The sequence below is a fragment of the Trachinotus anak genome, unplaced genomic scaffold (genome assembly GCF_046630095.1).
Source record: "Trachinotus anak isolate AG129_WGS33_773 ecotype Australia unplaced genomic scaffold, CSIRO_AGI_Tana_v1 ptg000049l, whole genome shotgun sequence".
Lineage (NCBI taxonomy): Eukaryota > Metazoa > Chordata > Actinopteri > Carangiformes > Carangidae > Trachinotus > Trachinotus anak.
The window spans coordinates 201,548-225,095 of NW_027273900.1; the positions used below are offsets into that span (position 1 = coordinate 201,548).

The window sequence follows — 23,548 nt, forward strand, 5'->3', positions numbered from 1 at the left end:
AAAAATACTGACTATGACCCCAAGAACACCGTCCCCACCGTCAAGCATGGAGGTGGAAACATTATGCTTTGGGTGTGTTTCTCTGCTAAGGGGACAGGACGACTTCACCGCATTGATGGAAAGATGGATGGGGCCATGTACCGTAAAATCCTGAGTGACAACCTTCTTCCCTCCGCCAGGGCACTGAAAATGGGTCACAGATGGGTCTTCCAGCACGACAGTGACCCAAAACATACAGCCAAGGCAACAAAAAGAAGCATATTAAGGTAATGGAGTGGCCTAGCCAGTCTCTGGACCTTAATCCCAGAAAATCTGTGGAGGGAGCTGAAGCGACAGCCTCGAAACCTTAAGGATTTGGAGATGATTTGCAAAGAGGAGTGGACCAAGATTCCTCCTGATATGTGCACAAACCTGGTAATTAACTACAAGAAACGTCTGACCTCTGTGCTTGCCAACAAGGGTTTTGCCACCAAGTACTAATCCATGTTTTGCCAGAGGATCAAATACTTATTTCACTCGATAAAATGCAAGTCTGTTTATGTCTTTTATTTAAAGTGATTTCCTGGATTTTCTTTTTGATATTATATCTCTCACTATTTAAATCTGCCTTGAACCTACCATTAAAATAATAGACTGTTTGTTTCTTTGTCGGTGGGCAAACTTACAAAATCAGCGAGGGATCAAATAATTATTTCCTCCACTGTACATGGACAAACCTGACTCCAGATCACAGGACAGGCTTTAGTTTTTATCAAGTTTCTACTGCCACGGTGCAGCTCTTCCAAAATGCAAATCTATGAAGTGTGAGATACAAGTGAAGTATGATTCCAGTGTTTTAAGTTTATTCAGGGCAACAAACCAAATAACAGTAGTGCAACTTGCAGTAGTAGCCTTCACATAAAAAAGGAGACAGACAAAACGACAACAAAAGGACATTGCAACAGAAGCTTCACCATTGGCAGCCAAGTAAAATCCAGAACCTGTACCTCAGTGAAAAGAGCTGCTCTGGGTTTTTACTTTGCACCATTATCCAGATTAACTGTGGAATCCGGTTTCATGAGACAAGCCACAAAGATCCTCGTCCATTTCCGACTGAAGAGATCATTTCTCTTCAACCTTCAATCTGGAAGCTGATGCAACTGTACAGCAAAGGAACAGCAGATTTCCGTAAGTGTTTCATCATCTTAATGATGAACAATGAGAGCCAACACCTGGAAGTGTATGTGATCGAGAGCCGAGGGTCACCTGCGTGACAGTCAGTCTGCAACACTAGAATGAATTAACAGCTGCTCAGGATGGGAAGGTGGATGTGCAGTGACAATGTGATGAGGAGCAGTTGCTTGCTAAAGAGGTAGAGGTGCTCAACTGTGTTTAAGTAACATTCACCAAATTTATAATTTTATTCATAAAATTGTCATGATTTTGTCAAGAACTCATGAGTAAAACAAAAACCTCATGAAGAAGAAACACCCCCAGTCAGAAAATCAACACACTGCCTCTGACACTGCCTCAGACCAGAAAAGTAACCAGTAATGAAGCAAACGGGGCCACAGCGAGCAGGATGGTAGGAGACGACTCTGAGACACTGCAGGAAACATAACACAACATGAATCAACAGCCGCAACACAAAACACAGTGAGGGCTGGAGATGCTGTTGGAAGAATCTGAAACCTGTGTTCAGACTGCTGATTAAAGACAAACCAAATAAACTACACTCATTCACACAGACACACATTCAGAAACTGATAAATAAAAGGAGATGTGCAGCAGCTGGTACATAATACAAGAACAACATCAGGCAGCCGCTCACCTGAGCAGTGAGCTCATCACATACTACACGGACCACACATCGCCTCCAGTGTGTCCAGTTCAGAGCAGGAGAAAACAGGAGTTGAGTGTAACTGAGTTGAGGACTTTAAAGCTTGATTTTACTCAAACATGCCCAAACTTTGAGGCTGTTTTAGGTGTGTGATAAAGTGAATCATGAATACTTCAAGTACATGAAACATTTCTATCCATGATCCATTTTAAAATCCTGCCTTTGCCCTGTAGTCATGCTCCAGTCAGGACCCAGTCCTAATGCCCTAATAGCTTATAATACTCATCCACACACGTGTGATGACAGGAGCCACACAGTTTTTTTTATTTCTGTTCACCACGAAGCATCATGTCCACCTCGCAGCTTCCTTTCAGCAGGAAAGGAAACAAACAGGAAATGTCCTTTCTGCCCCCTGCAGGTGAGAGCAGGGACAGCATCCTCCTCGGAGCCTTACAGGAAGACAAACTCATCACTGTTTCTTCTGTTGTTGCTCCTGCCCACTTTTCCTGGGGGCAGGATGTGGGCTGCAGGTCCACTGTGATTGCTGCTGTGACCCTCAAGTCCATAGTCCTGACCCTGGCCCTCCACGAAGGTAAAGATGGGATACTTCTCCTTGGATGACGACAGAGCCTGGGAAGACAAAACACTGTTACTGTCAGTGTTAATGACTCTGTCACAGATCAACAAATCATATTTAACAAACCAAATAATGAACATAAAGAAATAACACTACATATCAACCAGGCTTTCCAAACTAAATAAGATATTAACAGGTTTGTTTTATTTATAAAATGTTGCCAAATAGTGAAAAATGCCCTTTAGAAATTTCCAGATCCCAAAGAGACATTTTTTAATTTGCTTGTATCCAACAGTTCAGATATTAAAGTTAGTCTTTATATATATATAATAAAAGACACACACACACACACACACACACACACACACACACACTACATACACTACATACACATCAAATCCTCATTTCAGAAGCTGGAGCCAGCAAGATTGAAAATGTTTGACATATTTGCTTGGAAAATTCTGAAACAATTGATCATCAAAATAGCTGCCAAATAATTATTTGTTAGTTGACTAATCGATTAATCAATTAATCATTTCAGCTCTAAATGTATTCATGTAAATTGTGACAAGTGTCCATCTCAGACACACAAAGTGATATGACATCCAGGTACGGTTATACAGAAAACAGCAGCCAGTGGATATTCACACAAATCCTTTCTGCACTTGACTAAAATCTATGACTATTATGAACAGATTCCTCTCAGGAGCAGAAATTTAGCTGGTAACAAATTTAGAGTCAGGCAGTGGGAGGATGGTGTAAAAACTCACCACACTCACAGCAGAACACAGAGACTCAAAGTCCTTCTTGTTCTTGGCGTAAAAGCCGATGGTGCAGCTGGGATCCATGCGGTTGAAGGGCATCTTTTTAGGAGAGGTACAGTGGAAGGACTGGAGAGCAACAGAGGTCATACAATAAAGGTCAATAAAAGGTCATGACTGGACGTACTGTATTATTTTTACTGGACTACAGAGTCAAAACAGTATTGAATGAGAAGGTCAGGTGGTCTGAGGTCAGTATGGCCTGGAACGTGAGATAAAAAGTGCAGACAGACAGAAGTGAGACCTAAATGTAAAAGAGACGTCAACAGTGGAACCGACCTCCAGTGAGAAGTTGGCTTGTGTCACATCCACCACAGGTTGGCAGTAGTGAGGGTCCAGATACAGCAGCTGCTCATCTGACACACACACAAAGGAGAAGATGGGAGAGGAAATTAAATCTCCACCAATCAGCTGCTCAGAAAAAGGCTGTGTCGTCTATCTACTGTTTCTCTATTGTCAGATTTTGTCACCACAAAGTTAAAAAAACAGACCACTGTATTAAAATGGGTTGAAAAGGCCTGACTTCCCTTACATAAGAGGTTTGGTTTTTGAAACTATTTCACTTCTCTGTTGTGTCTCAGTGATGATTCTGAGAATGATCGTTCCAGTGAAGGAGAAACAGCGACTAAAGGATATTTTAAGATGAGTTGGTTTGGTTGAAAGCGTCTAATGTAGCCAGTCCTGCCACAGTTAGCACAAGTGTTCATATAATATTTAAAATGATTAGATAAAGTCTCTTGTTTACATTTGAACAGAGCTGTGTTCACTCAGAAACCTTCTGCAGCAGGTGGAGCTGTGTGGAGTGACTGACACTGTTGTTACTGTTCTGAGAGGAACTGTTCTAGAAAGCATAAGTGAGAAAGGTTCCGATACACAAAAATACAGGATGAAGTGAAGGCAACACGTCCATCGCTCCCAGAAGTTTTTAGAAATCAGGACACTTTTGTGCTCACACCTTACACCTGTGTGTTGTTGAACTTTTCTCAGGTTCAGGGTAGAAAATCTAACCAGCTGAGCCAGTGTCATCATCCTACAACCAACATCACCGACTCAAAAGATGATCTGGTTGGGAAAGATGCAGCCAACTGAGGAGAATCGTGCTCAGGAACAGTTTGTTTCATCAACAGACAGTTTGTGTGTTTCTGTCTGTTAAAAAGAACTGTGTGTGTGTGAACCTTTAACAATGAAACTTCATTCAGAACGAGGAGCTGATTTCGCTGCAGGTCACAGCCTCCATATGAACACAGCTACAGTCGCATGTGCTGGAGACAGTTTGGTTGTTCAGCCCACAGGCGACAGCCTCCTGAGCAGCTTCTCTCTGCTCATGTTTACACAGCCCGAGTTTTCAGGTGGGTCGAGCAGGAAAGACAAGATTAAAAATATACAGCATTGAGAGTACAACATGTTCGGTGCAAATATACCACGACTTGATAATATTACGAGAGCAGTTACTTCTAAGGAACATATTCCCAAGAAAGCTGCTGGATACTCTATAGTCCTGCACTGTGTATTCAAAGAAAACCAGATCCTGTCTCTGAACATGGATATCGTTATTTATCCTCCTTCTTCCTTTCAGTCTTTCACGGAGCATGAAGAGGCTGTTTCTCACCTTGGAAGCCGATGAAGTAGAGTGAATGCTTCGGTTTTCCCCCAATGATTCCAATACAACACTCCAGCTTCAGGATGTTCTAGAAACCAAAAATTTGATTCTTCTTTTTTAAATCCTTAAGGAGACATTACTCTCGGCCAAGAGCCAGAGAGGTGGATGTTTGTGAGGCATGAAGCAGAACATACAGACCTTGACACATTCGATGTAAGATGGGTTGAGGGCCTCCCCTCCCAGCCGGACAGGCACCAGGATGATGACAGACTTCCAGGCTTGGCTGGACGGATCAGGAGGCATCTGGCTGCGTGACAGATCACACAGCTGCACCACATCCTCTTTGTACACTGGAGAGCACAGACACTTGGTCAGAAAAAATATGAATCCATCAGAATACATTTTTAATATATTTATTCTGGTGTACCTGTTGCAAGCAAAACAATAGACGTACTAATACCTCAGAACTGAACTCTCTGAAGGAGAAATCATGTAATTCACCAGATATAATAAACAAGGTCTGTTCATTTTACCTGTACAATCCTGAGCCACATACACAGCCAGGTTGTGAACAACAGAAGTTTTGGTGACTGCTTTCCTGAAACAAAAAGAAACATATTCAGAAATCAAATCAATGCCTAATTAAAAAAACTATGTCAACAGCTGCAGAGCGGTAGAGCTCTTACCGGAGTATGTGTGCCACTACAGACGGGCCGTACCAGTCACCGGCTTTTTTCCCTGAACTTTTGCCGATTTCCACAAGCTGGTGAACTCCAAAAGGTGCCGGGGGCTGATCCCCGAACCAGGTCACCAGCCTGTGGTGGACGGGCTCTGCTTGTCTGTCCCTTGCACACTCAGGTCTCTTCTTCTGGCTGCGTTTGGGCGGCTGCTCGCTTGGCAGGGACTTTTCAGGGGTGTTAGATCCACGTGGAGAGCCAAAGGAAGGGATGGGGACGCCACCGGCCCGAGCTGGGGAACGTGGCCTGAACACCTCAAAGTCCACATCGGTCAGCTGCTGAGCATCAGGCCAGGCCCAATCTATGGAATACATAAAGGCTTCTTCTTAGCAGGCGTGTACAACCAGGTTGAAGATCTGTGTTTTTTTTGTGTTGTTGAATTTCCTCTTTAGCTTGAAACAGTCAGAGCGTAGACATCTTTTGAATACTATGCTAATTAGCATGAAAACATGTTATAAATAGACAGAGCAGAAGTGAAAAGCAGCATGAAACAAACACTGTCAGCTGTAAAGAAACAAACAGCAGAAATAAACGAGGAGAAGGACAAAAGCAAACAGATATAGCAGAACAAAAGTCAATAAAAACTCATAGCAGAGATAATGAGAGGAACGACACAGGAATCAGAGAAACAAAGGATAAAAAGAGGACAGGTGGTGTTTATTGGTCTTGAGTCGAGCTATCCTTTAATTAAGGAGAGCACTTGCTTCATGCACGTGTGAGCGACGCACCACTGAGAGGAAACTGCTGATCCAAGGTGCTGATTGGCTGATCCAGCCAAGGACATGTATATTTCTATGTGCCGGTGTAAATATTCATGCCACAGATAAAGACACAAACCTCTTGGCATCAAATGGACCAGGAGTCCCTGTGCCAGCAGCATCTGGCCACTGCGCAGCATGCAGCCCCAGCCACAGTCCGTGGTCCAGGTGGAGCCCTCCAGCTGAGGGAACTCCCTCCGGTATGTGAGCCAGATCCTGGAGACAAAGGCCAGACCAAACCGCTCCACCTCATCTAAGAACGTTGGAGGAGGAGGCACAGAAAGAGAATAAGGAGAAACTTTACACCAAGAAGCTGTTGGTTGATTATCTGATATGACAAAGATGAGTTTACATGAATAGTTTGTGAAAGAATGAAAAAGGAGGAAAACTTTCTTTTCTTCTTTCTCCTGCTGCTCTGATGCAAACCCAGCAGCCTCTCAAATAAAAAGGGTCGACACCAAGCACACATCTTTAAAACCTCTGGGATTTGTGCTTCCTGAAGTTTCCCTTTGTAGAGAAGAAATACAGCATCTACTCTGCAGCTGAAGGACTAACCTATACTGACCTACAGTAAAGTGGAAGTTATTTGAGACGTGTGTTCAGAACTTACCCTCACTGTTGAGCAGGTAGGAGTGTCCCAGGACAGTGACTGGAGACATCTTGTTGAAGGAGGTTTTGGACTTAACAGTCCAACCTACAGACAGAAGAGTGGGGAAATGGAAGTTAGTGAGGGGGATTTCTGATGCAAAATGTTACCAAAAAATAAAATATATGTACATAATAAAACAACATGCTGTAGATCTACATCAGAGGAACCCACACACCCGTTCTGGGCTGAAAACAAACCATATTTGACGTTGTTCCACGCCGACATCAGTTTGGCTTTCAGTTTGTCCATCTCATCAGGCTCTCCGGCTGCCTCTCTGCTGGGATCTGGAGTCGGAGGCGGCCTGACACCAAAGCTGCCCTGCCGCTCCATTGGCTGCCGCCTCCGGGTCTCCACCAGCTCATCCTGCATCACTCCAGCGATGTACTGTGCTGCGCTGGGGGAAATGGAGTTCATGCCTCTGAGCGCTCAGAGCTGGACTCTGCTGCTCCTCATTGCAACACAGAACTGAGGAGGGAACAAAAGGAGGAAGGGAGTAAAACATGAGGTAAATTATTGACTGCTGACAGAAGTTCACATTCTCTGCTCCAAACACACTTTATAAACTCTGTGTGAAACTCTTTAACTTATTACAATTGATATGAACTCAATATTATATCTTTCGTCTACTCTGTCCATATTACAGAGAAGAGGGATCTTTGCTTTCTGCTCTTCATGAGCTTTCTCCCTTTATCTCCCTGTAGTTTTCGTTCTTTTCTGTATCACGGGACAGAGGGGTTTAGATTGTAAATCTCTCTGAGTTAAATTTGAGATTTGTGACATTTGGCCATATAGACAAAAATGATTTGACTTGACGGGTCATGGTCTGATGGTTCCTCCTGCGAGCTCTTCATTGGTCGGTGTTTATTTTGAGCAACTTTGCACATGTTGTCCAATCTCATGCTCCAGAAGGAAACAACTGTTGTAGTGGAAAAGGTTGATTCACTTAGGATTCACCGATCTACTAGATTCTTGTTTGTTTGTTATAGATTAACTGAAGAGACGCTGGCTAAAAACCATCCATTCACATGAGAACTGAACAAATTAAGAATGAACGTCCACGCTCACATGGTTCAATTACACTGTACAGGAAAACACTGAGCTCTACAATTATGAGTCTAAAAACCAAAAGCAAATCCTCACTTCCTGAAAAAGTATTAATAAAAGCTGCTCAAGTCATCAGGCTTCAACCCCTGATTTCACAAGAAACAGTTCAGGAAAGTACCAGTGACCTTTTCATTCTGTCTGCTCCGAAACTGATGAGTAGCAGCTTTAACATGGAACAGCAGCAGATGTGCAGCCGCTGATTACAGCGATGGGAACATTTCTGTGAAAAAAGGCCGTCATGTGATTAGCATTTGACAACCGGCATGCCGAGCTTTCTCTGCGTCTGAGAGTCACCTGACTGTGGGGCTGTCATCGTTCACCAGTGCAGCTTCAGTCAGTCTGTCACGACACTCGCTGCCCCCCCCTCATGTCAGCGTCCCACGACGTAGAAGCAACAACTTCTGTCGCTTGTTGTTTTTTATATGTATATAAATCACATATTTTCCTTCAACACACCATCCCAGCCTAAGTGACCGCACAGGTACCCGTGCACCTCTTTTTAACAAAGCTAACTCGTTTCACATTAAACGTTCACCGGCTGGCAGCTACGTACCTGCTGTAGAAGCCGGTTAAGCTGCTCGGCACCTCGTAGCAGTTTGACTCATTTCGGCGTTTTCCGTTCCCTCCTCGCCCCGGATCCCAGCTCAGGTAAATTCAGCCCACTATTAGCTTAGCTTCCCTTAGCCCCGGCGCCAGCTTGCTAGCGTTCAAGCCGCACCGAGCGAATATGTTCACGGCTTTTCCACCAAATACAGCTTAAGCTAGCGAGGTGAGCGTCGCTCCCCCGAGGAGCCAAGGTACCCGCACACCCAGCACACCCAGCACACCGCGGGTTCGAGTCCCTGAACAGCCGCCACCGCTTCGGCGTCTCCCTTCAACAACAGAGGACACTCACTTCCTGTTGTCCTTTCCTGACACAACGTCATTGGTTGGAGTTGTCGCTGCGAGAAAGCTGATTGGGTAATATTAGAATAATGGACATAAAGAGCGCGCTATTGGCTAATATTAACTCTCACGGTTATGTAATGTGTAACCTAGGCAACAAATCATATAATAGTAAATACAATACACATATGTATGGGTATAAATAAACAGATAATTTGTCATATGAGTTACAGGAGGTGCAGTCTATTTGTCCAGTGTTTTTTATGAATTTTTATTTGTTATTGGAAAATATAACAAGAACCCCCCCAATATTTATAGCCAGGAAGGGATATTTAATTATTACTTAATTTGTTATCTCAGTAAGAGCCAGTGTCAGTGTCTTTTTTTTGTCATTCCCCCCCTTAAATAAATCAATAAATCAATAAATCAATTACATGTCCCTACACCACACATTTTCACTCTTTACAACAGAAAAAGCAACAAGTAGTATACTAACATTAAAGATGGATTCATTCCTGCAAATATTGCAATGCAGAAATTAATAAAGCTTTTAGTTCCATGTGTGTTGACAGGTCAAAATGTCTGCTGTCTATTCAACTTACAGTTTTTCACTCCAAATTTTCCTCCTGTCCCCATTTTGGGAAACACAGCAGAGTCCTGGATCTGGAAAACCTAAATGGAGCAATAGTCAGTATTAGTAGTTACACATGCTATTACATGTCAGAATGTTTGCTGGTGTACAGCTACAGTGCACATACACTGTGGTTTACTGAGATTGTGTCAATCTGGCTGCAGGATTGTGATCTCAGTCAACTAAAATGAAAAAGTCAGAAAGATGCAAATTTTGGAACAAATCTCAGGATTTTATTCCACATACTGCACTTCAGGTGTCTGCATTTGAATCACATCTATCACAAACAAAAATGCCCCAATGGTACAAATAAATACATTTCAGTGAACAGAGAAATGTGGAATGTTTCTATACTTGGACTTTTGTGTTCATTTGTAGAATCCATATTTGTATACAATATATTTACTTTTCCTCAAAGTAACTTACAAACAATACCAGCAAATGAAGATTTCCTTTTTAAAATAAAGTGCATTTATACTACTCTCTCTGTCAATCACAAAAAGAAAAAAGAAATTCTCAAACATGAAACACTAGTATAGACACCACTGATTGGGAAAAGGCCTGAAAGTGGGCATAATAGCTGTATAAGATACATTACAGTTAGTTTTCTTAATCAGGTGATCAGAGCTGACCTGATGACTCCTTTGTTACACCAAGATATAAAAGAACTCCTTCCTATGAGTAGAATATATAAGACAGTATATTTGAAAATGTTAATCCCTATTCCAGAAGATATAATTAACAGTCACGTGAGGAACACGACAACGGAAAATGAATAAATTCATGTTTCATGTGATAATTACTGCAAATATCCTGTCATTAGAAACATAAATGCATATTCAGTAACGCTATGGCTAATAACATCCATTCTGCAGTAAATCAGTGGTCCTGGCTTCAGTACAGAAACTCTCACTCCCAGCAGGTTCTTAATAATGTTTTATGGGGACATGTTCGACAGTGGACACTGAGAACCACTGAGGGGCAGTAAAGTACCAACTGAACAAGACTGACTGGCTAATGCATGAACTGCATTAAATAAGTTTACATTGCATCAGAAAGCCATTGAGCCATTGATACCCCCCCCCCCCCCCCCCCCCCGTTCAAAACAGCTGAGAACAAACGTGAATATTTAGCAAGTTGAAACTGTTTTTCAGAGTGAACCACTTGTTTGAAACTAAACTTTGGACAAGAAAATACATTTAAGCCTTTGAACTGTCTTATTGTGAAGTTTCCATGTGCTGTTGCTGCCAGAATCAGTTTAAAGTTTTACAGCTTGGAAGAATAAGAAGAAACTAAATTTAACCAAATCACCGGCAGAAATATAAAATTCTAAAATGCATCAGAGCTGTGTAGTGACAGTGGCCCCCCCACACGGCTGGGCTGTAATGAGTTGCTTCAGATTATGTACACTAGATAGTTACTGAGATATGAACAATAAGACCAGTGGGAGAGGAACACAAGTGGTTTCTGTCCTGTCAACATTTATCCTTCCCTGCTCTCCGGCTGAGACTGATTCAAACACCATTATCAGTATGTTACATACATTAATCAATCCTCACTACCTAGCTTGTAGTACCTAACAACACATTATACTGTAGATAACCTTGTTTTTTTACAATAACAGATTCATGGTGATATAACATGCCCGTATAAAAAAAAACCCACATTAACTATTGAGCCCTTTAACAAATGAAATATGTTATGCTACATCCATGACTGCCTGCTTTTCCTGTTCTCTCTAATGGGTTCACTGTATATGTGCTTATGATATTTTCTTATGTCTTTAGTTACTGTATTCAAAGAATAAACCTTCACTGTGTCTTCAATGTGGTTTGTTAATCAGGTGGTGGGTGATTTTTGTTCCTGTCAGTAAAAATCTGTGACTGTTCCTGGATCCTGTTTATGTCCAGGTTGGTTTGGGTCATGACCCGTGCTGAGTGTTAATAACCCTAAAAAAAGACACACACATGTTCACACACATGTTCACACACTTCTTAATTCACTCACTCACAAACACACTCGTGTCCCAATTCACAGACCACAGGGGGATGGATTTAAATGCATGAAAATCAGCTGCTGACACTGCTGCCTACTCTGTGTGTGCATGTGTTTGTGTGTTTGTGCATGTGTTTGTGTGTCGGCTGTCATCTGACAGTCAGAAGCAGGGGTGGGTGAGGGTGGGGGGCCCGTGGTTGTCCTCCTGCGAAGGGGAGATAAGAGCTGAGCCTGAGCTCTGTCACCCCAGCTTTCCTCTGCAGCAGGACACAGCCATCAAGAATCACCATAAATAGACCCAAGGTGGCTTCACACACACAAACACACACACACACACACACACACACACACAATCCTCGGCGACAGGCAGAGCTGGACAGTGCTCGATTTGACGTCCACTGACAGGGCGCCTGCTCTGGCTTTGTCTGACCGTGCAGCTCAGAGAGAGCCAACTGCTGGATGAAGAAATGAGCTTCATCATCGTGTTGCAAACTGCAGCCAAACTGGTGCTGCGTGTCGGTCGTGTTGTTGGATGGAAGTGTAACAGGCAGACTGAGCCCCGGTTCCTCCCCCCGCCTCACTGTTTGATGAGCAGTAACATAAGACAGGGCTGGTTGATAGACTGATTGGATTTGGTTTTCACAGTATTCAGCATATTTTGATCGGTAAAGCACTTTTTGACCCCTTGTACCTACTATACATGTACAGCACATACCATATGACATGCATTCACATAGACCCACACACATATACATCTGATAAAGTGTTCCACATTACATTAAGAAGTCTCATTATTAAATAATTTATAATAGAAAATCAATAGTTAATGCACCTTTACAGTAGATTTTTTACTCCTGGTTTTCAGTTAGAATCAGTCAATGATTGGAATCAATAAATAACATTTTATATACTCTGAAACTGGAATGTACATTGTGTTAAGTGCTTCTCTTCTGTTGAATTGTTCTTCCAAAAGAAAGGCATCTTTTTTTTTCTTTTTAGGGACCCAGGGGGTCACATTTTCGGCAGGCTGCTACCTGTTGCAGCCCTCTCTAATGGTGAACCAGCAGGACTCTGGGTCACCACTGCAGTCCCAAGGAGCAGTCGACCTCCAGCAGGAGTGTCAGACTTTCCCGCTGCGCCTCCCTGCTTCTCCTCCGCTGCCTTCGTCTGCTGGTCTTTGCTCTTGGCCCCCTCCTGGGAACCGAGCTTGATTGGCCCGAGGACGTTTTTGGCCACAGTGGTCAGCTGGCTGACGAAGCTCGTCTTGTCGCCGGGGGAGACGGGTCGTGACTTACAGAGGGAGGGCCCGCAGAGGGAGGGGGTGACAGCGGTAGGGGAGGGAGAAGGGGAAGGCGAATGCTCCTCCACCACCTCCAGGCGACATTTATCCTCCCAATCAAGGGTTCCCCTGTAGCAGTTGACTGCCCCGAGTCCCTGCCTCACCTTGCCCAGCGAGAGCGGCTGTCCGTGTGGGGGGACGACGGGAGCGAGGACCCGAGCTGGAAGTTTGGGGCTTTTGGAGCTGAGGTCTGGAGTCCTTGAGTCACTGCTCTCAGCTCCAGCCTTTCTCAGGCTGTCGCCTACACCTGACTCCTTAAAGGTCTTGTTGATGCTCAGAGGACCTGCGGTCACTGCTGCACTGATGCCAGGGGATTTATCAGGAGGAGGGGCGGAGCTCTGAGTGAAGGCAGCGACAGGTAAACCAGGCCGACTGGTCAACTTATTGTTTCCCTCCTGCTTTGGATCAGTTCTACCCCCCAGCTGCTCCTGGGGGTCTTTACTGTTAGATAACACACTTTTGGCTGCCTTGGGATCCAATGGTTTTGGACTTAAGTCTGCCTGACCCTGGTGGATCTTTTCAGGTGCCTTCTGACCACCTACACTAGCTGGTGTTTTGGTGGGGGTGCTAGGAGTCGTGATTTTAGTGGTTTCTGCACTTAGTCTGGAGCTTTGTGAGCCTAAGGGCAGCTCACCCGTGTGAGGTTTTCTCGTTAAGGATGACGGGGAGGCTGTTGCTCCACCTCGACTCGTCCCAGTCTCCCTCTCCCTCTCTTTCTCCCTCTCCCTTCCTCTCTCCCTCTCCTCTCTCTCCCTCCCAGCCAGCAGTGTTTCCCTGCTAAGCGGTGACTCCTGCCTCCCTAGTCTCCTCACAGGCTTCAGCACACCAGTCTCTGGTGTGGTGGAGGAGGATGAGGAGGGCAGGGGTGGAGGATTAGGAGGCAAAGTTTCTCCTTCTGTCTCTAACAGGCTCTGGAGCCCGAGCTCACAGAGGAAAGCGTCCTTGCGGTACTCAGAGTGCTGCACTTCCAGGCTGTGCTTCCTCAGCGGACCCCCCAGCCCTCCTGTAGAACTGGACTGGGTCAGAGGTGAGCCCAGCTTCTCTGCTGACTGCACCCTCTTCAGAAGAGGCGATCGAGGGGGCTCGGCACTCTTGGGCCTGGGACGGACCACCGGCGGAGACGAGTGGAGCTTGGCAGGGAAGGACTGGGTGGTGTTGGAGCTCCCAACGGTGTGGCCTGGCAAGGGTGGAGGAGAAGACTGGGTAGGGGAGGGTGTGTGGGCCAGCGGGGACAGAGGGATGTTACCGGCAGATTTACAACGTGCAGAGCGATACTGACGGTGGAGTTTAGGTGACAGGCCGTGCAGGGAGCTGGGCCTCATGTGCTGTGAGGGAGCAGGGGAGTTCGGAGTGCTGGAGGCCGGAGAGCTGCTCTGGGATGAGGCTCCTAATGGACCAGAGAGATTGGAACAGATCAATAAAGATACACAGAATCCATGAGGAAAACATTTGATTTAAAAGTGAAGTGAATTTTGTCTCTCAGGTCCAGTGTAACTTCCAGGACATACGCTCTGCTTTGGAAGCACATTTGGACAACTCCCAGTTTCATGCTCTAAAAATGTCTCCTTTTCTGCACAGGAAAACATCTCTAATGTGAACTGATCTTACAGAATTTCTATTTGACCATCTATGTATGTGCACGTGTCGTTCAAGTGGCCTACCCAGGTACGAGGGCTCAGGGGTGGAGCGGTAGCCCTGAGTCGGGGACCGGGCAGACAGGCTGTGCGTTGGGGAGCCAGGAAGACTCTCACTGGAGGACAGAGAGCGATTCAGAGAGGAAAGGCTGCGGCTGGTGTGCAGCAGGTTGGACTGTTTAGTGATCTTACGAAACAAGGAGCTGCGCTTCTTACTACAGGAGAGAGAGAGGGTGAAGAGAGGCTGAGCAAGGACTGAGATGTCCAACAATAATATACATTCATCTAGTTATTAACTCATTCATCTAGGTATTCACTCATTCATCTAGCTATTCACTCATTCATCCAGTTAGTAACTCATTCATCTAGGTATTCACTCATTCATCTAGTTAGTAACTCATTCATCTAGGTATTAATTCATTCATCTAGGTGTTAACTCATTGATCTAGGTTTCACTCATTGATCTAGGTATTAACTCATTCATCTAGTTAGTAACTCATTCATTTAGGTATTCACTCATTCATCTAATTAGTAACTCATTCATCTAGGTATTAACTCATTGATCTAGTTATTAACTCATTCATTTAGTTATTCACTCATTGATCTAGGTATTAACTCATTGATCAAGTTATTCACCCATTCATCTAGTTATTCACTCCACTCTGAAGAGCAGTACCAGTGGTTTGCATGTTTCAGCATTAGTTACAAATACAGACTTATAACATAACTGCTGAGTCAGTGACCTCCAGTTCTGTCACCATGACAACCATCATGAGACAAGATGATCAATAACTGTTGATCTCTTTTGTTTCTTTATTTTGTTTTGTCAGTTTTGAAAATTGTCCTTTGTGGTTGCAGCAACGTAACTGTGACCTTTGACCTTTGAACTGTTGGACAATCAGATCCAGCAGACGGACAACAGGACACAGTGAAAAAGGATCATGTGTATTGATTATTGATTATCTCAGAAGACATAAATGCACATGTTGTAAAACAGAAAGTCAAAGTTACTGTTCATATCGTTCTGAATGTAAAACTATCTCCTCCCTGTCCAACACCTTCACAGTGACAGAGGTCATCAGTCACACTCCAGTGCAGGTGTGTGAGGTCTCACCTGTCCTGGCCGTCCTTTCCCATGGTCCTCTTGTTCCGTCGGGCCATCTTACACTTGTAGCTAGCCTTCCGGGCAGGACCCACTTTAATAGAGGTGTTCTCAAACGGTGTAGTTGTCACTGTCACCTTGTTACCACTCTGCACAGATCAATGACATTAAATGAATCTACACTGACACTTATGTGTTGTCATGGTTACCAAATACAGCTGGTTAACAAACTGCTCTTATTTACAGAGTTAATTAGCAGAGCCTCGGCGCCACCTGATTGGCCTTTCCCTTTAAATGACACCAATAAGCAGCCGTTGTTGACAGAAGCAGAGAGAAACGTTTTACTCATGTACAGTGCAGGTGAGATTCCTACCTTGAGGATCAGCTCCACCACTTCAGTGTGAACCAGACCATGGACAGGTTCCCCGTTGACGTGAGTGATGAGGTCACCAGCACACAGGCCAGCCTCCTGGGCGGGGCCGCCGTCCTCCACATGCTGCCAACACAAACATCCAAAGTCACGACAGGGGAAAGTCACGAACGTGTAAAGATTCAGTGTTTAAATCTTAGACTGTTTTCATACAGATTAGAGAGGGAGGCAGGAATTATTCATCTTTTGTTGGGTTATGAATAATAGTAAACAGTAAATGTTTATTACTATGAAACAACAGTTGCAGGAAGAGAAATGTAAGATTTAAACGATGACCTTTGAACAAACCAGGGGTCAATCATCACCCCAGCAGCTTCAGATACGGCTGAAGTCTCCTTCTCTTCATCCCTCTCTACATCTCCAAAGAGAACATACAGCTGCAGGATTCTTACCCAGACTATGTGATGCACGCTGTAGATGTCACTGTCTCCGATGTAGACCCTGATGGCCCTGAGGGTGAAGCCGTACTTCTTCCCAGAGCGGTGGATGGTAATGGGGGAGCGCAGCACGCTGACCGCTGGGCAGAAGTCTCTGCTGGGGGAAGAGTCTCGAGATGAGGGGTTGGAAGAGAAGGAGTGGGGAGACATGGGGCTGGCCAGAGGAGAGAAGCCACCATGCTGCTCCACTGGGGCAGAGAGAGGGTGAGGAGAGAGATGAGATACTGGGTCAGTGCGTCACTCATGAACATGTCCTGCAGGATTTCTAATCTGCCCTTTGGCCTCTCACCTGATGGTATGATGACAGACAGGGCTGTGGCGGACGCTGACTTGATGACCTTGTTGCCAGGTCTGGAGCTGCGTTTCTCTCCATCCCCAGACAAATGCTGGTGGCGCGCCCTGCGGAGGACCAGGTCATTGGTGGCTCGGGCCCCCAGAGGGTCATACAAAGGGGTCACCACATCACGGCTGGTGGCCGCAGGACTTGGAGTCAGTGTGGTGATGGTTGTGGTGATGCCTGGTGTCTCTCCAGGTCTGGGGGGCTTGTCTGTGAGGAAGTAGAGTCACATGGTAATAACACTTATTTAAACAGCACTTAGAGGAGAAAGTGGAAATGTTAAGGATTGTCCAGTTGTCCACCATCTAATAAGGCTCCTACTTTTTATTCTGCATCACTCTCTCTTTTTGTCACTCTTATCTATTTCCTCTGCTCCGCCCTCACTACCTGTGAGAGCCCCAGCTGCAGCATACCTGCCCCGTTGATCTCCTTCAGACTGCTCCTCTGCTCCAGGAGGCTCGGTGAGGGGACACTGGTCCCGTCCAGTGAGGTTCCACGGACCTTGATGGGAGCCTGGCGGGACAGGAAGTCTGGCTCACCCTCTAGGGGCGAGGCAAAACGATGTGTGTCCATCAGTGCTGAGAAGCGTCGCCGAGCGCCGAGGGGGGGGCTCGCGTCTCCCTCCATGTAGAGGGACTCTGAACAAGACAGGCGCTTCCTGCAGGAGAAGGACATGAACACAGTCACACGATGAAATATAAGAATCCTTTCTCCAACAAGACCTGACGTCTAAAGACATGAATGTGTGGTCCAGATTTCCTGGTGATCCATCCCATAGTTTCTCTGGCGCCAAGCTGAGAAAAGAGTGAGATGGAAAAACAGATGAAGTGATGTTTCTGTGTAAACGTGTAGTGAACCGGAGCTGAGATGAATCATATCTGGACGGATGATACAGAGGAAAAGTGCAATGAGCCACCTTCCCCTTATCACATGTTTCAGTCCATCATAAAAGCAGAATATATGAATTATTTTATTGTACATATGAATATGGAGGCATTGAAGCTCTGATGTGTTTCCTAAAGACTGAGTTGAGAGGTGAGAGGTGACGTTAATGTGTTCAGTGTGTAGAGTTTAAGAGGATCTGTTGAAGAAATATAATATTCATAATCATGTTTTCACTAGTGTTTAATCACCTATAACTGTGAATTGTTGTGTGAGCTTAGAATGAGCTCTACACAGGGAGGGGGTCCTGTTGAACGGAGCCCGCCATCTTTCTACAGTAGCCCAGAATGGACAAACCAAACACTGGCTCAAGAGAGAACCGTTCTCATTTTTACTTCACCTGGGGGCCACTGTAGATCCTCCTACAAGGCGACGGTGAAGGGAGGGGGAATGTGATGGTTGCAGTCTTCAACCTCACCACTAGATGCCAGTAAATCCAACAAACTGCATCTTTAATAACATGTGGTCTGAACTCAGGAGGCTGCGTTCTCTCTGCGCTGCTGCCTGACACCTCAGAGCAGAATCACATCCAAGGAATCAAAAACTAAAACCCTTGAGAGGAGTTTTTTTATTTTCAATCCCATCTGAATAAACACAGTGAGAGTCAGACAGGTGTTGACAGGTGTAGCAGATAAAGACCAAAAACCCTCACACTGAGGGTACAAACATTAAACCACCTGTGTTCAATAGTCCTAAAATTACAAGTATTTTTTTGTGTCATTTCATTGGAAGAAAAAAATTGAAAAACAGCTACATTTATGTTTTTCATAACAAATCATGAAAACCCATCAGAGACACACTGTTCTTCTGTGAGACGTATGAACCATTTCCACCTTCCTGGTCTTCAGACTCAGAAGAGGTGAGATCTGTTGCTGTTGTTGACTCGAAGTGAGTGTGAACTCCTGCGACAAGATTTTTTATACAAGTGTCAGAACTGGTGTTCCTCCGACTCCCTGGGCTACGTGACGGCGAAGAGGAAAAACCATCAGGAAACCACCTTCACCTTCTCAACAGCCCCAGTTTACACCAACACACAGAACACCCCACCTCCGGCTGCCACGTGCCTATAAAAAAATCACGACTGTGCCTCTAAATTCCCTCATTTATAAACCTCGTCACTCACATCTCAGGAGATCCAGTCCTCCAGCTCTTGTCCCTCATGCTGAAGCTGCCCAGACTCTCTCTCTTGGTCACCTTGTCGTCCCGCGGGCCCTTGTGCTCTCGCCGGGACACAGAGGTCGTAGCTTTCTGCTCCAGCTGAGAGAGATGCTCCATGCTGCTGTAGACCTGCAGGGGACACAGGCAGAACAATAATCATTCGGTCTGTTAGCAGTTATTAATAGCTCAGCGATATATTTGTGTATAATTACTGTATTTGTTTCAGATATCTGACATATAATAAAAATTTGACATGTTTTATTCATGACTCAGCTCAGTCCTACATGAGGAAAAAGCAGAAAACATAAACACATTCAAAACACAGTTTGATAACAGAGGCTTTAGAGGAAACTGCATGAAATCTGATGAACTGAATGAAACACTGTGGGGGTGCGGAGTCAGAAGGAGCCACTTTATTAGCTACTTCCAGCAAAACACACCCAAATCTTCGACTGAAGTATTGACAGTAGAGTTGCATTGTGGGTAATGTAATTCAATTCAATTCAATTCAATTTTATTTGTATAGCGCCAAATCATAATATACATTATCTCAAGGCACTTTACAGGGTAAGGTCAAGACCTTACTTTGTTACAGAGAAAAACCCAACAGTTCCCACAAAGAGCAAGCGCTTGGCGACAGGGGGGAGGAAAAACTCCCTTTTAACAGGAAGAAACCTCCAACAGAACCGGGCTCAGGGTGGGCGGCCGTCTGCCTCGACCGGTTGGGTTTAGGAGAAGATAGAAAGAGGGGGAGGGGGAGGAGAGGGGAGAGAAGAGAGAGAGAGAGAGAGAGAGACCAGGAACAGCTGTGTAGGTAATGGTGTTATCAATAATAATGATGACAGGTAACAGTGGTTAATAGTAAAGATGAGTAGTGGTGGATCTGGATCCTGCTGCTCCCGAGGCAGAGATACCTGCAGAATGAGGACAGAGAGAGGGAGAGAGAGGAGAAGCACAAACTACGGGAGAGAAAAGGAAACAAAGTTAATGGCATGAGGTCATCGAGAGAGAGAGGGGGAGAGAGACAGAAATAGGGAGAGAGCGCCCAGTGAATCATGGGAATCCCCCAGCAGTCTAGCTCTATAGCAGCATAACTAAGGGATGGGTCAGTAATGTAAGCACCAGGGTAAGACAATGATAATGGAGTGAAAAGCGATGATATCTCTGGTTGTGTTATACGTGTTGTAAGTGTTATGTAAGTGCTGAACAGATTGAGAGAACAGGATAATGATCCAGATTTGTTAAGATGGATTTCACTTGATTTCCTGTTTAAAAACATCTGACAGACGGCTGCTGATCACCACTGATCTAATTCTCCACAGTGACAACATTGACCATTTAATTCCTGTTCTGCTCTCAGTTTTCCTCCTGTGCTTCATCCTTTCAGATGAGTAATGAAATGTCCCTCCTCCTGCAGGACCCTCTGTTCTGGTTTTCAGGTTTAAGTACAAGTGGAACATTCAGAATCCATCTATTTTTAAACATTCTGGCATGAAAATAGAGAAAATTTAAATACTGGCACAACATATTGGTTATTTGCAGTTTCCATCTAAATATTAAAATTTCCATGTTGGTTTTCACAGCCGTCGTCACAGGAGCACAAACTGATATTTGGAATTCCTTCATCAATCAACAGATATAAATATATTTGTTAGGATGCCGCTCGTTATGTAATCTTAGGACACATTTAATAAACTCAGAACTGAACAGTGGGTTGAAATCCTTTCTTTATCTTTAGAATATATCATTGACATTATCTTCACTTGTGGGTGGGAGAATTTCTTTAATGACACACCTGAGTCTGTTTGTATTCCTGTGACTGACAAAGGCACAGTTTGGCCCCAGATGTGTTTGTCTCAATATAAATAAGAAGATAAAGACAAATGTTTTACCAGTAGCAAATTGCTGTGATACTGTAAAATGAGCAGTCAACACAGCAGAGTGGAAAATCAAAACCCTTTCTCAAATCTATATTAACTAATATAAAAATCCTAATTCTGCCTTTCAAAGCCAGTGACAACAGTATATTCAGTGTGTTCCTTATGAGGATAATAACCTGACTTCTAGCACCATGTGGACTTAAAACAAGCTAAAACATTTAAAAGGCAAGAAATGACTGAAAAACAACACGGCCTCGATGTTTTTACCGTGCAGGCATGTGAGCACTGACATATCCACAAAGACATGCACAGTTACTCTGTAAAGCTCTCATTATGTGCACAGTAACAAAGGGAAGCTAAGCTGTGGGGGAGGACAACAAGACGAGCTACGTTAAAGCCCACAGACATTCAGCCGTGCACCATGGAAACAAGTATCAGCTGAAGACCCAGGTGTCTCCTCAGAAACCAAAACCACGTTAACAGCCAGAACCACTTTTTAAAGCTGTGAAACATCTCTTTTTTTATTCAAACATAAAGAGCCATGAGACATTTAGGAAAAGCTGCTTTAAGCTCCGGGTGATTATTCATGAGACGTTTGTTTGTGTTTTTATTTTGGAGTCAGATTATTTGCTGTCAGGTCATTTACATTCACTCATTCACTTTTTTAATCAAACGGTTTCATCTTTATTTGTTAATTGCTCTGATTCTATATTTTATTACTGCATATGAACTAATCCTCACTGTCTGAATGAAGTGTTTCTGCAACACTGAGAGACAGAGGTAATTAAGCCACATGAGGACATATTAAATGAGCTGATACATTAAAGCTCGATGGTCTCTTTTGTACTAATAAGCAGTGGAAAGAATAATTATGCTCAGTGGGGAGAGTTGTGAAGTGCTTCTCACGAAGCCAAACACACAGATTCATCTGGTGCCTGCCACTAATCTTTGGTCAATAAATCAGATCTTTCTAACTTTCTGTCATTTTACCTTGAAGATTTTATTGTTTCATTTTATGTTGCATGTTTTGCCTTTAAACATTGTAGCTCCATGATGGACAAACTGCACTCACTTTAAAATGTTATGTGTTGGATTCTGTGTGTTTTGTAGAAACATGAATCTACTGTATGGTGTATACAGTACAAGCTGTGGCCCCGCCGGCGGGAACAGACTGCAGGTTCTGACCCAGTTTCCCATGATAAATGGGGAAAGGACATTTTTTTTGTCACCATAGCCACACATCGTTAGATCGGTTAGAGTCTCTAGAATTAAATGTTCCGATCATTTTTCGCTCATCGTAATTATGTGATTTATTAATATCACACCCGGACACCGGATATGACCCCCGGGGGCCGATTCTCTGAACCTCTTTGTGGGTCCAGAACCTCCAGAACTCTTGTCTAATCCTTCGTTGTTTGTAATCAAAGAGTCTCTACGGGTCCAATGAACACCAACATGAAGTCACAGATTACAAACGACTGTTTCCTTCTTTTCTGTCGTTTCTCTCCTTTCCTGCTGCGTCTGCGCCGTATCAGAGGATGTGCGTTTGTTCATTAGCTCTCTGGAAACACTCTGAGAGCGGCCCTGTAAAGATCGGATCAGATTTCACTCCAGGAGGGGCTGATAAACACATCGAGCACAGCCGAGGCTAAACGCGATGATGCCTTCGGCCTTTATTCCACAGGAGCCAGGAGGCGTCTAAGGTTCACATAAGTCCAGAGACAGTGGAGATGGAGACAAATCATTTTCAGTTATTTTCAGAACATTCTGACATTAAAATGTTATTTTCAGACCTGTCTCAACACAACACGACCTCGTCTCTGTCAGTTCTGACGGTTTCACTGCTGCAGACGACGCTTTCCGACCACAGGAGTTCAGAGACGTACACGTGAAACCAGGAATTAAAAGTTTAAACTTCAATAAAACTTGTATTTTTTTGCTTAATAATATCTGTTACTATGATTTAACTGTTTTGGAGGGAAACAGAGAATGTGATCAGACTGACATGATCTTGTTCTGGGTTGATCAGATATTAAGCTAGCGGATAAAAACGAGCGGGAAAATCAGGCATGAATTTGTATTGTTTCTCCTGCTGTGACATCATGACCACGCCCACTTAGGAGACAGGAAGTGTACACCATTTCATACTATTGCTAAACCACATTATTAGGCCCAGAGGTCTCAAGCCTCAAACCTGAGTTTCTGACAAGATTAATGTGAAGCACCCCATTAATCTTATATGAAGTATATCATAGTTATTGTTATTAAAAATACAAAAGAAATCATGTATGAGCTGATGTAGTGTAGGCTGGAATTTAGTCACAAGCACATTTTCAGGAACTAGAAGATGTTACCTTTCAAATGACGTCTCGTAAGTTCATTTTAGCCTTACAGTTCTTTACAGCTAATTACATTTACAAAGGCAAATGTGTGGAAATTAGGTTAAAAACAAGTGGATGTTAAGAGGTTTAATCAGATTCTTTTACTTGAATGACTGATTAATTGTTATAAAATGTCAGAACACAGTAAAAATGTCTGTCAAAGGTTATTATTAAATGTCTTAGATATTCATCTTTCGCTGTAAATGAGAGAAGGGCAGAAAATCCTCACACTGGAGAAGCTGAAACATCTAAATGATTTTTGCTTAAAAATAACTTTATTATTATTATTATTATTATTTATTATCAAAGTAGTTGGTGATAAATTTTCTATC

General features: G+C 43.9%; 2 protein-coding genes across 5 annotated transcripts in view; both read right to left on the minus strand.

The window, feature by feature from the left end:
- Positions 1-822: 822 nt before the first annotated feature.
- On the minus strand, positions 823-8,978 carry atg4da (autophagy related 4D, cysteine peptidase a). Of its 2 annotated transcripts, none has more exons than XM_071473252.1 (11): positions 8,619-8,978; positions 7,159-7,426; positions 6,923-7,006; positions 6,392-6,565; positions 5,504-5,855; positions 5,351-5,415; positions 5,016-5,167; positions 4,827-4,905; positions 3,497-3,573; positions 3,176-3,286; positions 823-2,449 (listed from the first exon to the last, which is right to left on the minus strand). In XM_071473252.1, the coding sequence occupies exons 2-11, from the start codon at positions 7,373-7,375 to the stop codon at positions 2,270-2,272; spliced, it is 1,491 nt and encodes a 496-aa protein (XP_071329353.1). In that variant the 5' UTR covers positions 7,376-7,426; positions 8,619-8,978; the 3' UTR covers positions 823-2,269. The 2 variants fall into 2 exon arrangements, with proteins under 2 accessions (XP_071329353.1, XP_071329352.1); XM_071473251.1 differs by having other exon boundaries at positions 3,167-3,286; positions 8,619-8,975.
- Positions 8,979-9,792: 814 nt separating this feature from the next.
- Positions 9,793-23,548, minus strand: part of mast1a (microtubule associated serine/threonine kinase 1a) — a 63,018-nt gene continuing 49,262 nt past the window's right edge. For all 3 annotated transcript variants that reach the window (XM_071473321.1, XM_071473320.1, XM_071473322.1), the window contains 8 exons: positions 18,921-19,084; positions 17,269-17,513; positions 16,808-17,065; positions 16,474-16,706; positions 16,025-16,147; positions 15,664-15,800; positions 14,577-14,764; positions 9,793-14,302 (listed from right to left, as the gene is read on the minus strand). In XM_071473321.1, coding sequence (XP_071329422.1) covers positions 12,588-14,302; positions 14,577-14,764; positions 15,664-15,800; positions 16,025-16,147; positions 16,474-16,706; positions 16,808-17,065; positions 17,269-17,513; positions 18,921-19,084 — 3,063 coding nt within the window. In that variant the 3' untranslated portion in view covers positions 9,793-12,587. The remainder of the gene's footprint in view (positions 14,303-14,576; positions 14,765-15,663; positions 15,801-16,024; positions 16,148-16,473; positions 16,707-16,807; positions 17,066-17,268; positions 17,514-18,920; positions 19,085-23,548) is intronic.